Consider the following 15,351-nt stretch of genomic DNA (forward strand, 5'->3'; position numbering starts at 1 on the left):
TTATTTTAGATGTTATCCAACTATGCTTTTCAATTAGAAGTAGTATCAGTGAAAAGGTTTAGAAAGTAAAAATGACTTCGATTTTTCTACTGATGATGAATGTGATAACAAAGTCAGTAGCACGGAAAACGGAGAGTCATATAAACTCATAATCACTAACTGATCACTAACTAACTAGACTTTCCGACCACTGGGTGGAATTGACTGCATTCAAAACACCGCTACCACAAGGGTCTTTCGATCACGTCAAAATGATGAATTCCCATGCATACCGGATTAGACCATATTAAACCTCCAAGCATTTTTAATCACAAAAATCTCTAGGGTTAATTAGAAACATAAACAAATTAAAGTGCACGAACTCAAAGCGTTGTAAGCAAAAGCTCTTGCACAAATTCGAGAGAGCGAAAAAAACAACAAAATAATGCACACACAAACATCTTGTGAACGAAAGGAAACACAAAAAACAGGCAGGCAAGCATAAAAAGGAACAAACAACAAGAGCATTATACTATTTATAGTATTCTGATTGGAATTGGATAATTCTTGGAATGCTTCCACACACGCTTTTGTTGAGCTCTTGATCAGTGTACTGGAATACGTACCCAACCCAAAACACTACATGGAGAGTCAGTCTCGGTTTTTTCCAGTCTCGCGCTCACACTGGAAACCGGTTGAGTACTCTGTGGCCTAAACAAAACGTCAAGCCACACAAGTTGAAACAGTATTCGCTTAAAGTCAGTCTTCACACAACCACCACACGGGAAACGTTCGGAACTGTGGCCGCTGAAGAAATACAATAAATTACAAGCAAAACTATATATACACAATGAGTCACAAAATCGTCGGCGCTTTTCTGCTCTTCATTGCGGCGTGCAGCGCGGCAAAGGTAAGCTTTGGGGCCCAACTATATGAAATCAATTTAAAGTTGAGAGTGGGGGACCTCTGTGGGTGCTGTATTCGCTGGGGCAGAGCAAAACGCTTTGGCGACGCCTTCGCCACCGCCCATCGTAAAATTACACCGTGGCATGAATAGTTTCGCGCATCGGCAGCAGGTCAGGGCCGTCAGCATAGTCTAAGAAGTGGGTAGGTAGAGAATAAGCAGTGATTGCTGCACGAAGGAATTATTATTTGCTGCACCCATTCGCTCAACAGCGACAGCAACAAGTGGCGGAAAACCCTACAAAACGGGCACACAATTCGAGGTTGAATGAACTGTACATTGGAAAATTATGCAGCTGGAAAACATTAAATTAACATTATAAAGTTTTCTCTACTGATGTTGCGTTGATACTTGACTCCGATGGTATTTTTGTTTTGAAGCTAAAACCGGTTTACCGCTATGACCAGTTTCAATTTCTTTGTTTTCATTTCAAAATGCATGGTGGGGGGAGTGGGGGATAGGAAACCGGTGTGAACCGCCGCCTCGGCTCTACAACTCCAGACTTAACCCTAATAACCTGTTGTGGATAACAGCAAATAAACGCTGAAGTCCCAGCTACTGTTCTTTTACGGTGGCAAATAGAAGCGCTTACGCAAGCGCAAGATATGGTAATAGTACGTACAAAAACTAAAAACCGTCAGTGGCACAATTGCAATATTCATATATAAACAATAATATTACAATGTATCTTATACTATTAAGTACACATCAATTATTACTGCGCATCTTTTTTTTAGTTTAGTCACGAACATTTTAAGTTTTCGATTCCACAACCGGTTCCCCATCGAACTTCATGATGCTTGATTTATTTTTATAAGCCCGCACAACTTTTTTGATTATTTTTTTTTAGCAAAAATATAGTATTGTACTAAAATGCTAGCTGAATTGTAAATGCGTTGTTGTTTTTATTAAGTGAGCACGTACCGACCTTAAGCTTTCCATACGATGAACACAAGCAGCAGTGCAGACGAAGATGGACAAATTCTACGAGTATACCCAATTGTTTAAATCAGAGGTCAGATCGCGACACATATAATTAAATGGGCGAATTGGCTAAAGAGCTAGTGGTGATGCATTCAAAATAAGAGAGTTATGTATATAAAATGTGGCTACTTGCATATATACTCCTAAGTTTGTACATAAATACTATTATTGATGAGCTCAGCGCCAACTGTTTTTTTGCTAAGCAAATACTAGTAATTGAATAGACAGGTTCTTAAGCCCGCAGATAACAAAATATTGCACAGCTGAAGTGGAAGAAATAGGAGAAGTGGCGGCCAAAGTGAAACAAGCATTAACTGAAGCCCAGTTAAAAAGTTAACTTTTAAACTGCCAGCTGAATTTTCCGATTGAGGGGATGCAGTGTGCAACCAATTTGCATGTCATGTGCCTGCTGCTTACACCAACAATAACAGGAACAGCAACAGCAACAGCAATGAAACGCACGCACATGTGAACAATTTGAAAATTATGCACCAGAGTAAAAATGTAAATTTTCACATTGCCCCACCCACAGGTTCCCATTGCGATTTACTACGAGTCTTTGTGTCCGGACAGCGCCAAGTTCATTACCGAACAAGTGTATCCGGCAGTGAAGAGCGAGCTGCGTGATTTCGTTGAAATCACATTCGTTCCATTTGGCAAGTCTCAGGTGAATATGCAGTTTTGTAGGCCACAATTGTTTGAGTTATCATTCACCTTTACATTCCGCTGCAGTTCTTTACACAAGGCTCGGAAGTCACATTCACCTGCCATCACGGACCGAACGAGTGTTATGGTAACAAAGTGCATGCTTGCGCTATTGAGCACATTCAGGCCAATTCGTACCAGACTGAGTTCACCCGCGAGTCCCTCACCCTGGACTTTATCAATTGTCTGATGAAGGCAGGCAAGAATTTCCCGGACAATGTGTATCCTGGACAGCGTTGCGCCTCTGAGAATCACATCAACAACTGGGAGAACATAAAGACCTGCGCCAACACCACCGAGGGAAGCCAACTGCTCCGCAAGGCCGGTGAAACCACCCAGAAGCTTAAGGAGCCCCTGACCAGTGTTCCAACTGTTCTGTTCAACGAGGTGAGTGGATGTGTTGATGTGCCTGCTACTTGCCCACAAGTTGTTGCTCAATCTTCGATCTTTGCAGCAATTCGATAAGACGGTGAATGAACGTGCCCAGCTGAACTTTATGGGTACTCTTTGCAAGTATGTCTCGGCGCCACAGCCTCGCATCTGTGCCCAACATAACGCCGCTCCCCGTCTGGACAGTGTAAGCGCCACCTTGACCTCTGTGCTGGGTCTCTGGGTCTTTGCTTTACTTAAACGCCTTCTCTAAGCCGTTGCTGCTGTAACCCAACTTCAGCTTCCACTAAGCTTCAAAAACTTTTGAATCTCTTAATATTTTATTACATATTTTTTGTTTTTAGCTCGCTTAGATGCATTTAAATGCCGTCCATTTGTTCCAGATGTTTAAACAGAAATAAAATTAGTGAACATAAAATAATATTGTGTGCCTGGGGTGGGAGTTCAAAAGAATTCGTAGTTTTAAGTGTTTAGGTTGGATGGATTTCATAACGAGGCACAAGCAAAGCCTTTTATTTCAATTCTGTACTATCTATATTCATTTAAATGTGAAGTAGAGTTTTAAATGTCTGAAGAAAATATAAATAACAAAAACTTCTACGAAAGTATGCAAGTTGAAAAACAACATTCGCTTTCGAACTGTTGTAATTGGGATAAATAACAATGAAATAATTGCTTTAAAGAAAACACTGCTATATGATTCATTATGATATTATCTTTTTGTTAATGACTTTAGAAGTAAGTGTTTTTTTTTTTGCGTACTGCTGTCGTCAGGCTCTGTTCTCGGCCAGCAACAGCTGCTTATCGCCAAAATTGTTTTGGCTCTGATAATATAGAAAGAACAGTAGTAACTGAGGGGTTCCCTCTGTGTTTGTTCAGATTAGCAGGCAGGTGGCAGTCATTTGTGGTAAACAAGTTGTTTACAAATCAATTGGTTCCTGTGTAATTGTTTCTGCTGTAACAACTGTCAAGAAGCCCAGCTCGAAGACATTTAATACATTTATACAAATTTAAACGTTCGACGTGGCTAGACGTTCAATTAGGCCACCAATTAGTTACTCAAATGGTCTATTAGACCACATGCTTGAATATGAATTTACATGCACGACATACACTCCCACCCACACAAACACCAGCTACACCTTCATCACAACGTGGCAGATCTGTGCGTTGCACAAACTTGTTGTGTTAAAGCCCACGGCGCTGAGAACGACGTCAGCAACAACATCTACTCACATATAGACATAGGTATATACGACTTTAGTGACGCGCGTTCCCATCAAAAAAATCTGAGTGCGTTGCTAATTTTGAGTTTCTGGCATTGGACGAAGGCTAACCCGGTCCGGAGTTCAGCAGCTTCAAAGGGAATACGTTAGCCATTTTCAATTCGCGTAAATAATGAGCGAAAGCACCTACGCAAAACTACAACCAACTTTTATTGCATACATTCGGGCGCAGGGGAGGGCAAAGCTTCGTGGAGCTTCGGCTCGTGCATGCCTTTGATTGGTCGTTTGTTAGCGGCTCCTACACACGCACACAGCCTCGTCCTGCACTATAAAAAGGTCGCATTGCTGCCATAATTCGCATCAAACGAATTTTGGCAGCTAACGCTAGCAGTTGTCGACCGAACGAGAACAAGAAGTGAAGAGAAGTCTCCTTCAGTAGTCAAAGCCTTGACTAGCAGTTGCAACAGCATCGCAGAGTAGCAAGTGAAAGTAGGTGCATTATAAGTAGGAAAGTGATTCAGTGCTTTTTTGAAACTGAACGGCAAAACGAATATAATTAATTAATAATAACAATAATAATAATAATTGTGTCTGTGCTCTGTCAACTTTATACTCATTGCAAATAATCTACATGGGTAAGTCAATTGATGAGCTCGGGCATCCTTGTTTGCTTTGCTTTAACCCAGCTTTCTCCGAGGTGGCTCCTCGTCAGACCCTTGTTTTGTTTGTTGACTTTGTCTAATGACCGGAGCAGCGGAAAGGGCCAGTTTTACAATTCTTGATGGCCGGCGGCAATGCATGCAGCAACTTTATTTGCTCAATTAAATTGAATCAAATTAGATTACCAGTCATAATTAATCACGAGATAAAAGGCTTCCCCATAGCTGCAGGAGAAATTTAGAGAGTGCGCTGCCTCAATAGCCATTTTTCAGTCTCTTGCCTTGGTTATGCTTTTGATTAAATTTTAATAAGCTGCCGCAGGCATCTCGCAATTCGCAACTCACAACTTAAACTAGCGTCTTATCCACTTAGAAATCAGTTAAGCTCGTAAAGAGCAAGATACAGCATTCAAAACAAGGCAACTGGCTATAAACGGGTACATACATATCTATAAATAAATAATGCAGCATTTGCTAAAACTTCAAAAGATGCTCCTCAGCTAAATACTTACATACTAAATAGCAACAAGTGGCCTCTTCGATAGCTTCTTTAACGAACTCTGCAGCTAATTCAATTGTGACCGCAAGAAACTGTGCCCCCAACTCGAGAGACTAGCAACCAAAGTGAGCTCAAAGTTTCATCGACAATCGCACTTTGCGGCTTTGTAGCAGTCAGTAGTGCATTTAATTAAATTTGTTGTCTTCTCCCATTTCTTTTGAATTGTTTTCAAGTCTAGCTAATCAGCGGCCCCTTTGTTGCCGTGACTTTTCTATCTACTGCGGTCAAACTGTGTCGTGCACCCATTTTTAAGGGCACCGTTTTATTCACTGTCCGCTTTTGAGTCCGAATCAGCAGCTCATAATCATTTGCTGATTAGAAAAATTTCACACGGAAACAAATGTACTGTGCCTGTTCGTTGTTTACAAATTTTTGCACTGCAGATGTTCAGCGGGTTGCCTTTTGTTATAGGCTGAATATTTTCGAAAACATATATACATATGTATGTATATGTACATATTTATGCATGATAATAATATACAAAAAATAATAGACAATCTTAGTTACAATTTCCTACATTTGATTTTATAAAATGTGTTTCTAATTTAGCATTGTTTTTTATCTTCGTTCACTTTACGATGCATCAAGGAAACGCCGCTTCTTATATGAAAAATAAATTTCAGTGCACACAAAAGCGAACTTGCTATATATTGCATTTATAGTAACATCAAATAATAAATTGTTAAAATATCTATTCTACCTGCGTGAACTTAAGGTAGAAAATTTATAACTGAATGGATTTTTATTTTCTGTTAGTCTGAAAGTAACAGTCCAATAAATAAGGAATTACGTTTTCTTTTGCAACCAGAAAATTGTTTTGGCTAATTAGATGTCAGCTCAAATATAGAGTAAATTGAAATTTTTTAGGAACCCCCTCCTCGGCGCTTCTAATTTGAAAGACTTGCGTAAGTCCGTGTCGATCAAGTTGTAATATGTAGATTAATTAATCTGATATGCGAAACAAAACAAAGTTTCAATTATCTGAAAATAAGTAGAATAGAGTGCTTGAGCACCTGCTCGTCGTGATATGGCCATCATAAATTTATCCCCTGACAGCCGGCAGCTCATCAAAACAATATTATTATATTGACAATAAAGCTGGGAAAATTGATAAAAATACGCAGCGGGAAGTCAGTGCAAGTCTAGGCACACGCGCGTCCACCACACAATCCAATCCATGTTGACAGATGGCGCCGTGCCTGCAGCACCCCCTTCCACCCATCGTCCAGCTCCTAGCCATCGATGGCAGAAACAAACACTGATAAGCCAAATATGCAATTAAAATAATATTATTGTTTTCCAGCGCATGGCGTGGGCGTTGTCTGTGCCGTAGGTGTTGTGGGCCTTGTTGATTTTGAATGCTCTGTCGCACTTACAAACTCGCACATACGAGTATGTATTAATTTACTTGATAAGTCCATGGCAGACACTTCAGTACATCTAGTACGTGTGTATAAATTTAGTTCAGCTATCAACTGAAAATAGCCAGGGAATGGGAATGGGGGAGTCGTGCAATGTTTACAATTATTAATAGAGTGCTTGGAAAATTTTTGCATTTGAGTGCAATCTGTTTGAGTTGAGAAGCAAAATGATCAGCCAATTACAGTGCCCGTTCCTCCATAATTTGTTAGGATGCTGATGCCGCTGCCGGCGTTGACGCCAACGCGGCGCGTGACACGATTTCAGCGCCGATTATTGAGTCGCATTTGACACAACGGCGCGCACGCTTATCAGAAGCAACAGCAGCTAAAGGTATAGCCACATACATAAGAGGTATATAACAACTTATATATATATATATATAAATACATATGTACATGAGATTGTTCACTTGAAATATTTCTCAGCATTCAGTCGATGAGCCGCGCTTGAAAATGTGAAATCGTTCTCAAGATTTTCGGCTGATGTTGGCGTGGTGTTGTTGTGGTGGCTTAATAAACAAGTTCTAGTTAATAATTCCAATTAAATAGTAAATAAATAGACGGTAAATAAGTAAAACTAAATTGAAAGAAATACGTATTGACTGCTTAAGCCAAATCTGTGATCCAATAGTACCTTATTATTAATCCCAACAAACGGAATTTCGTTTACGAGTATAAAACGAAGAGCATTAAGTTTCATTATAATTAGTTGCTGCTGATAAACAATTGCCTTGCCAAGCGCTTGTAACGCCAATTGCCACTTATAAGCCACCAGTACGCAGAGTGAGCTTTAAATTGTATCAACAGGCTAAGCCATAAGGTAAGCTTATATTCAAATGTGAAATGAGAAGACACGCGACTGTTTTTGACTAGAAAGTTAACAGCGACAGCACATAGGGCGTATGATGGATGATGAATTCCAAAGGCGCAAAGATTAATAATAAACTCAAGCGAAATCATCATTTCAAACTTAATGTTTTACACAAGTGTCCACAACATGCTTGCAATAACAGTTCGATATTCCAAGCACGTAAGAAACAAACATTAGTTTAAGTTGTTCGCTTGGCATTTCGCCTCAGGTTCCAACACAACACACTCCTAGTCACACATCTGCATGCATGCCAACTAATTGTCTAAGTCTCTATGTGTGTTTGTGTTACATAAATCAAATGCCAGCCGAAAGTTCAAAAGTTTTACGTCTGCCCCGATGGTGGGATTAACTTCCTAAATGCATATGACTTGCGATTTGACGTGTGTTCTGCTTTTATAATTAGTGTAGTATACCTACAGGGGCAGCCGGAAGATAACCAAAAAGACAAAAGATGTCTGTTCTCTACGTCTATATTTGGACCTGTTGAGGCAGCCGTTTAATTGCGTCTTTAAGATAACTGTAGCATATGTCAGTAAATGGAAAAACGCGGCAGAGCAAGGCAATAAGTAGACTATCTCTTAATTTTTTAATACTCTTGGTACACAAAGAGCCATTAATTGCAACAAATAAGAATTCATTGATAGTGACCACATAAACAAGTGATTAGTTTCTGCTAGCAAAAAAAAAAAATGATTTTATTCATTCAGATTTTTTTCCACACTAATCAAAAACGGCTTCCTTTCAATTGAAATTAAGCCATTATCAAAATAAAAGGTATTAATTTCAACGATTTTGTATTCATACTTTTTATTTCATAAATAAAAGTACAAAATTAAAAGCGAAAATATATTAATACAAACAACGATTTGATAATTTCAAAAATATGAAATTGATACAAAAAGGAAAAAATTTAAACACCAAAGTTTCAGATTATTGGCATCATCTTGATTGTTTATTTTCTTGGATTCAACCGATTTAACCCTAGCTTAAGTCATAGTTAAGAAAAGAAAATCCGTAATTTTCTGATCACATCTATGACAATTAATTAATGCTATTTAAATTTCTTTGCAGTTAATATGAAATCGACCATTTCGTTGTTGCTGGTTGTCATCTGCACGGTGGTATTGGCTGCACAACAGAGCCAGGCGAAAAGTAAGTGGTGGAGTAGCAAGTACGAATACGACTTTGTTATTCAATTAATGCATATGGAATGCATGATGCGCGTATGAGGAAACTGTCATGAAACGCGCATGCATAAAATATGTTTTTACAATTTTCATGCAATTTAAGCGCAAAAAACAAAGCCATAAACATAAATGGCCGACAAGCGGATGCTGCCATTACACACACACACACACACACAAATACCGGCACTCGCCTATAAATATTGATGGCCCGCACACCGTCAATTGTTACAGTTTAAAGCAAAACAAATAAGCAAACAAACAAACGCGACCTCAGCTGACTGACAGACAGTGACATTGCGCCCGTGTGGCTTTGTTATTGCAGCTGGTTGCATTAACTTCGAACGGCAATGCAGTGGTGATGGTGCCTGGAGATGTTGAATACTCTATTTCCGCTACAAAGCACTACACACGTATGCAGGCAGTTTTGTATGCTACACTGTTTTCAAGAAGACAGCAGCATCAACCAAATGGCTGCACCTTATGAGTGCTTTTTTTGCACCACAGTTGCCACGCCAAAAGGTTACAGGACACAACTCCCAGGTGGACAACCTTGATATATTCAGTTATATACGCAATACTATGCATATGTTGTTAGGTACGCATGTAAATCAGGCCGAAATTTGGCGCCTATTCGACTACAAATGTAAAAATAACTTTAGACAAATGTTTGCCCGCTCATGCAAAGCAAACAAAGGCAGAACACGGCCAAAAATCACAACAGCTTTGTTGGGGGGTCAAATGGTTATCAAAAGATGTCTCTCCTGAGTATTCGCAAGCGATTAAAGATTTCTTCTGTCAAACAGTCACATTCACAATCACTGTGCGTGGGTATATAAATTTCGTATAATGGTACAAAGTTTGTCTCTGCCGCATGTGTCTGGGGACACACACGCTCTACACACTTTGCAACTTTACTGCTGCAGGAAGTCCCTGTAATTTGCGTGTGTGTGTGTGTGTGTAATATCGATTACAATTTCTGCCGGCAGCGCTTGCAATTTCTTGACAAGCTGGCTTAATTCATTGGCCTGCAAGCTAACCAATCATTTTTCGTGTTATGTAACCCATTTTACAGAGGGCTGTCAGGCCTATGGTCATGTTTGTTATGGCGGCCATGGCAAGCGTTCGCTCAGTGGCAGCGCTGGAGGCACAGCTGGTCAAGAACCGGAGTACGTGCGTCCAAATGGACTGCTACCAATGCTGGCACCAAATGAGCAAGTGCCCGCTATCCCTGAAGGCGAGTTTGAGGATTATCCATCGCGCCAGATTCTGTACAAATTGATGAAGTCATGGGTAGGTGCAGCGACCTTTTGCCAAATGCCAAGCCTCGCTCAACGGCGTTATCTTTTACAGTTCAATCATCCGCGTCGACAAGCCGCACGCTTGGGCGAGCTGGACTATCCCTATCCTCTTACGAATTCCGGAGAAAGTTTTAACCGTGATGTCGCACTGGACGCGCCCAACTAAAACTGATGCTTGCCTAAGTACACACAGCAACAAGTACATGCAACACAGCAGCAGCACCTACAATACCAATTATGAATGATTGTTAATATATTTCAAAATATTTGCCGCATATATGTACATAAATTCGTATATACCATGATTTAATAGATGTCTAACACAACAACAAATTTCTGCGACTTGCCTAACGATTATAACAAAAAACAGCTGAAATTTTTAAGGGCTGGTAAAAATTTCAGTGCAAAAAAATACTTCAGGTTTTTAATAAAAAGAAAAGTGAAATGCAACTTCAAGGTCTTTTATCTATAGAATATTCTATTGAATCAGAGCGTATTTAAAAACAAAAGGAAATAGTTTCCAAAAGTTTCATGCGCAATCTCGCACCTTCTTTTTAAACCTAGGCGGTTGTTTTTATTTTACGTACAGTAAGGCTGTTCTTCGTCACAACGACTCCGGCCCATTTAAAATCGACGACGAAAATTGTTGGAGCTCTTGCTTACGAAAGGTCTAGTTATCTGTACGTCTGCACTCTTAAAGAGCTTGGTGACAACTAGAGCTGTAGCGAAAATGAGCACAAAACATAAAGCGAAACTTTGAAAAAAAAACAAAATTTTCGTTGTTGATTCGACGAAGAACAACTATCTAGGGTTGAAAAGGAATCAATATTAATATGTTTAAATAAAAATCAAATAGCCGTTTACTGTAGCACAAATGGTGCTGCCAACTTTACTCAATTTCTTATACGGCCTAGTCAAAACGCATCAATTTCGTACCGCCGAGACCTTGTCACAATACCCGTTAGATACGAACCGTTACTTTTGAATCGCTCATCACTATTACAACAGGTTCAAAACTTGCGAAAACGTAGTTGAAGTCGTTAAAGCTAAATTTGCGGCACAAATACAACGTACATTTTTAAGGATGCGCAAACGCGGCAGGTAATAAATAACCATCTTCTGCGCACGTGTTTGCCTATGGCATATGCTCAGTTTAAACCATCTCTATCCTCTTGAAATATCCAGATAACTGCAGCTACTAACTTTAGGAATTTTATGAGTGCAATGGAATGAAATTTTGATAATGGCTCATAAATAAAACGAAAAACTCAAATATAATTTTCTATTTATTATAATATTCAATCATAATCAGTTACAACGAAAATATATTCGGTTTGGTTTTAAATTTTGCTGTTTTTACCAAAGTTATTTATTAATATCAAACCCCCAAATCAAATAGACAGCCTTTTTGAGTTGAAATTTTATATTATGGAATTAAATAACTTAAACTTGTGTCTAGACGCGAACTTGCGCGAACTCTGTTCGATTTACTCTAGTAGCGACTGTTTTGCAGTGCAGGTCTGGGTCAATCCAACACAACTCAGAAAATTAATCAAAACAAAACAACGTATGGAATTTTGAAGCCAGGCGTTCAAAAAATGAGGTTGATATTGAGAATGTTATATACCTATGTAGTTTGCATATCTCCTAGTTATATAAAGGTAGAATAGAATCTACCCTAAGCTGAATATATTTAGTTTCTTAAAGTTCTTGAAATTGTATAGTGGGGGGTGGATTGACGGATGCAGTGTCGTATGCCATACGGTGCTGGGTATACTTATTTTTTTATGGATGATGTGCCCAGGCGGCAGCAGCAAGTTAGTTACAGTTTATCAAGTTTTCGGTTACAATATTATGTTCAGCGAGCAGGCGCCTTAACTCGCTTCGTGTAGGTTAATCTATTAATTAAACATATAGCCGCTTAGCTTGAGGTGCACTGTTGGACACGCGGACCATCTTGGTAGCCAGCATCGTCCTCCTCATATGCCATGCGCTGATGTTGCTGGCGTCGCTGCTTGGGATCGAAGTCCTCCTGAAAAACAAATTAAAAAGTAGCATTCAATCAAATTTTGGTTGTCTGGTCAATTTACCAAAACTGTTTGTTCGGCGTCAATTGGAATGTCAACCTCCGGTGCCGGTGGCAGGCACTGCTTCAGTGCTGGTATAACTGATGGGTTAATTGCCTCTGGGAAGATAACTTCGAACTGTATAATAAGTGTACCCTTTTCCAGCGGGTTCTTATAAATAGGCATGCCCTCTTCCGAAATGCACTTAGTCATCTCATGCCGTATAACTTCGCCGGGCTGAGTTGAAACCAAAAGGTCGCGATCATCCAAAGTCTTGATGATGCGCTGGAAGCCGCATAACGCTTCCGACAACTGCAACGGCATCTTCATCATAAGATCCGTGCCGGCGTGCACGAATGTTGAGTGTTCTTTTTCGTCCAACAGTATTATGATATCACCCGGTTGAGATTCAGGCTCATGGTCACCCTCGCCTGTGAATACAATTTTCTGTCCATCTCGCATACCCTTTTCAATGTGCACCTCGAGCACCTTTCGTTCCCTAACTGTCTTACGTCCATTGCAGTTCTTGCAACGGTCCTTCTCTTGTATGGTCTCACCGGTGCCAACACATTTCCGGCACACCTGCTCGATGTGTTGTACGATTCCGGGTGCAATCTGTTGCACTCGGGTCTCGACACCATTACCACGGCACTGCACACACTTCTCAATGCTGCCCTTCTTGCCGCCGCGTCCCTCGCACTTGTCACAAATCACATTCTTCTGAAGTTGAAGCTTGCGCGTGGCTCCATTATAGAGCTCCTCCAGTTGCACTGAAATTTGGTGCACCACATCCTTGCCTCGTCGTTCACGACGACGTCCACCGCCGCCGCCGCCACCAAATCCGGTTCCAAAAAATTTCTCAAAGAAGTCCATGGGATTGCGGAAATCGCCCGAGTCTGCACCTCCCTTTTTAATGGCTGCCTCACCACCTTCATCGTATATTTGACGTTTCTCCGGATCGGACAAAACCTCATAAGCTTGCGAAATGGCTTTGAACTTCTCCCCTTCATTGGGGTTCTTATCAGGATGGTACTTCAGTGCCAATTTTCTATATGCTTTCTTCAGTTCTTCGCCTGTGGCGTTTGGCTTAACGCCAAGGAGGTCATAATATCCCAGTTCTTTAACCATTTTGTTGCAGTTATTGTTGGTGGTTATTTTACTGATTACCGCAGGTGTTGGTCAATTGCAAGCTACAAGAGATCAAAAATTGCATAAACAATTTATGGCCGTGGCAAGGAAGTAAATAGTATGACCCCAAATGACCTATGAGCACGTTTCTTCCCTCCAAGGTTAGTAACGTGCATGTGTACAAGTAGAGATACAAATTGCGCCGTACCCACGCTTTCTAGAAAATTTCTATTTTAAATACACCTTTGCTATTTTCAATGCACGGCAGGCAAAAGCAGCTGACACACCATACCGACTGCCACAAATGCCCACACAAAAGTACACACACATACACACAAAATTGCCTTTTTCTAGAAAAAATTTTCAGCGCGTTGTTTAGCAACGCAGCCCTGGCAGCAGCTGCCGCTGCCCCTGCGCGAACGAACGAACGAAGAGAAATACGATAATGACGAAGGGAAAAGCAGCACAAAGTGCAAAAGAGAATTACACATGTGTATACGCATACATATGTATATCTACATAGAATTTTCTATTGATTTCCGCATGTTTTCTGATCTACGCCAATTATTGAAAATTGTCGGAACAGCCATTACAAAATAAAATCTTCAAATGTTGATATACACATCGCAATTACAGACTCCGAAGGCGTCTCATAGCGAATGGAGTGTAAAAGGGATGAAAAAAGAATTCATTTCAGCTAATCTCTTAGCATGTGCATCGATTTTGCAAGCATGTCAAGATGCAAAAGGCATTTGGAATTTAAAATAATTTGGCCATATGTGCATAAAAATTATTGGCGTTGATTACTTAACAAAAGGTGCGGACACAGAGTCTAATAAGTACATATGTATGTATGTACATACAAATTTATACGCACACATACGAAACGCCGAGATAGAGCAGAAAACCCATCAAATGATTAGCAACTTACCTTTGCGTAAAAATTGTGTTATGGAATTGTTCAAAAATTTTCGCTTGTTAATAATCTTACACTTTTTATAATAATTTTTAAGGCTACTTTTTCGAGCTACTCCTATGCTTTTCAAGCTTGCTGTGTTTCAGGAAAACGCAGAACGTGGTGCTCTCAGGGATGTTTGTTAAGTTATGACAAAATCATCGAAGTTTCCAGTAGATGTCCGATAACATCGGCATATTATGGTCACACTCTTTCGTTCTGTCAATGCATATCGATAACAAATAGTAACAGCTGAGCTGCCTCATTGTTGTGGTTATTTAACACAGAGCACGAGCCGGACAAGTTAAAGTTAACAAATTCTGTTTATTTATAAGTAAAAATCAAATGCGACACGCACAATTTCTGGCCCGCACTGTTATGGTGCAAAACAACAACGTAGAGGAGGCATGCCGCCTACTTAATCGTGTGCTTGGCAAAGAGGAAATATTCGATCAATTTCGACGCACGCGATTCTATGAAAAACCCTTCCAGGTAAATCTTTTAGTGTGGATGATTTTTTGCGAACAGTTAAAACTTTACTCAATATTTTCAGGTTCGGCGCCGTGTCAATTTTGAGAAATGTAAAGCCATATACAACGAGGATATGAATCGTAAAATTCAATTCGTCCTTCGAAAGAATCGCACTGAACCATTTCCTGGCTGCAGCTAGAAGTCTTAAATGCAATAAAATAAAATAAAACATTCAAAAATAGCTTTGTCATTTTAAAATCTTAACATATTCACCAGGTTCGCCTGTTGTATGTAGAGACAAAAGTACTAGAATATAAATATATTATTATTGGCTGTCATCATGGGCAATAGTAAACAAACGTATTTTAAATCCATTTTCATGTGATAGTTCCAGTAGAGTTTGATTCCAGTGGATATATGTACGAAAATCGTGTCGGGAAGGTGTAAAAATTAAGAACTCGATTGGTTAATTTTTTATAAATTTAATA

General features: G+C 39.8%; 4 protein-coding genes across 6 annotated transcripts; 3 read left to right on the forward strand and 1 right to left on the reverse strand.

The window, feature by feature from the left end:
- Positions 1–742: 742 nt before the first annotated feature.
- LOC115621070 (GILT-like protein 1) lies at positions 743–3,440 on the forward strand. The gene is made up of 4 exons (XM_030514597.1): positions 743–889; positions 2,460–2,594; positions 2,660–3,019; positions 3,087–3,440. Exons 1-4 carry the CDS (start codon positions 830–832, stop codon positions 3,273–3,275), a joined length of 744 nt encoding a protein of 247 aa, XP_030370457.1. The 5' UTR covers positions 743–829; the 3' UTR covers positions 3,276–3,440.
- Positions 3,441–4,613: 1,173 nt separating this feature from the next.
- On the forward strand, positions 4,614–10,576 carry LOC115621409 (neuropeptide CCHamide-2). 3 transcript variants are annotated; one of them, XM_030515055.1, is made up of 4 exons: positions 4,614–4,737; positions 8,830–8,910; positions 10,018–10,235; positions 10,296–10,576. In XM_030515055.1, the coding sequence occupies exons 2-4, from the start codon at positions 8,835–8,837 to the stop codon at positions 10,407–10,409; spliced, it is 408 nt and encodes a 135-aa protein (XP_030370915.1). In that variant the 5' UTR covers positions 4,614–4,737; positions 8,830–8,834; the 3' UTR covers positions 10,410–10,576. The 3 variants fall into 3 exon arrangements, with proteins under 3 accessions (XP_030370915.1, XP_030370914.1, XP_030370916.1); XM_030515054.1 differs by lacking the exon at positions 4,614–4,737 and adding an exon at positions 4,867–4,883; XM_030515056.1 differs by lacking the exon at positions 4,614–4,737 and adding an exon at positions 7,371–7,707.
- A 1,072-nt stretch (positions 10,577–11,648) lies between these two features.
- LOC115621262 (dnaJ homolog subfamily A member 4) lies at positions 11,649–14,523 on the reverse strand. Its single transcript, XM_030514860.1, has 3 exons — positions 14,369–14,523; positions 12,334–13,499; positions 11,649–12,275 (listed from the first exon to the last, which is right to left on the reverse strand). The coding sequence occupies exons 2-3, from the start codon at positions 13,435–13,437 to the stop codon at positions 12,165–12,167; spliced, it is 1,215 nt and encodes a 404-aa protein (XP_030370720.1). The 5' UTR covers positions 13,438–13,499; positions 14,369–14,523; the 3' UTR covers positions 11,649–12,164.
- Positions 14,524–14,672: 149 nt separating this feature from the next.
- On the forward strand, positions 14,673–15,102 carry LOC115621540 (28S ribosomal protein S21, mitochondrial). Its single transcript, XM_030515206.1, has 2 exons — positions 14,673–14,884; positions 14,946–15,102. The coding sequence occupies exons 1-2, from the start codon at positions 14,738–14,740 to the stop codon at positions 15,060–15,062; spliced, it is 264 nt and encodes an 87-aa protein (XP_030371066.1). The 5' UTR covers positions 14,673–14,737; the 3' UTR covers positions 15,063–15,102.
- The last annotated feature ends 249 nt before the right edge of the window (positions 15,103–15,351 follow it).

Source organism: Scaptodrosophila lebanonensis, unplaced genomic scaffold (genome assembly GCF_003285725.1).
Source record: "Scaptodrosophila lebanonensis strain 11010-0011.00,11010-0021.00 unplaced genomic scaffold, SlebRS2 tig00000024-arrow-pilon, whole genome shotgun sequence".
Classification (NCBI taxonomy): domain Eukaryota; kingdom Metazoa; phylum Arthropoda; class Insecta; order Diptera; family Drosophilidae; genus Scaptodrosophila; species Scaptodrosophila lebanonensis.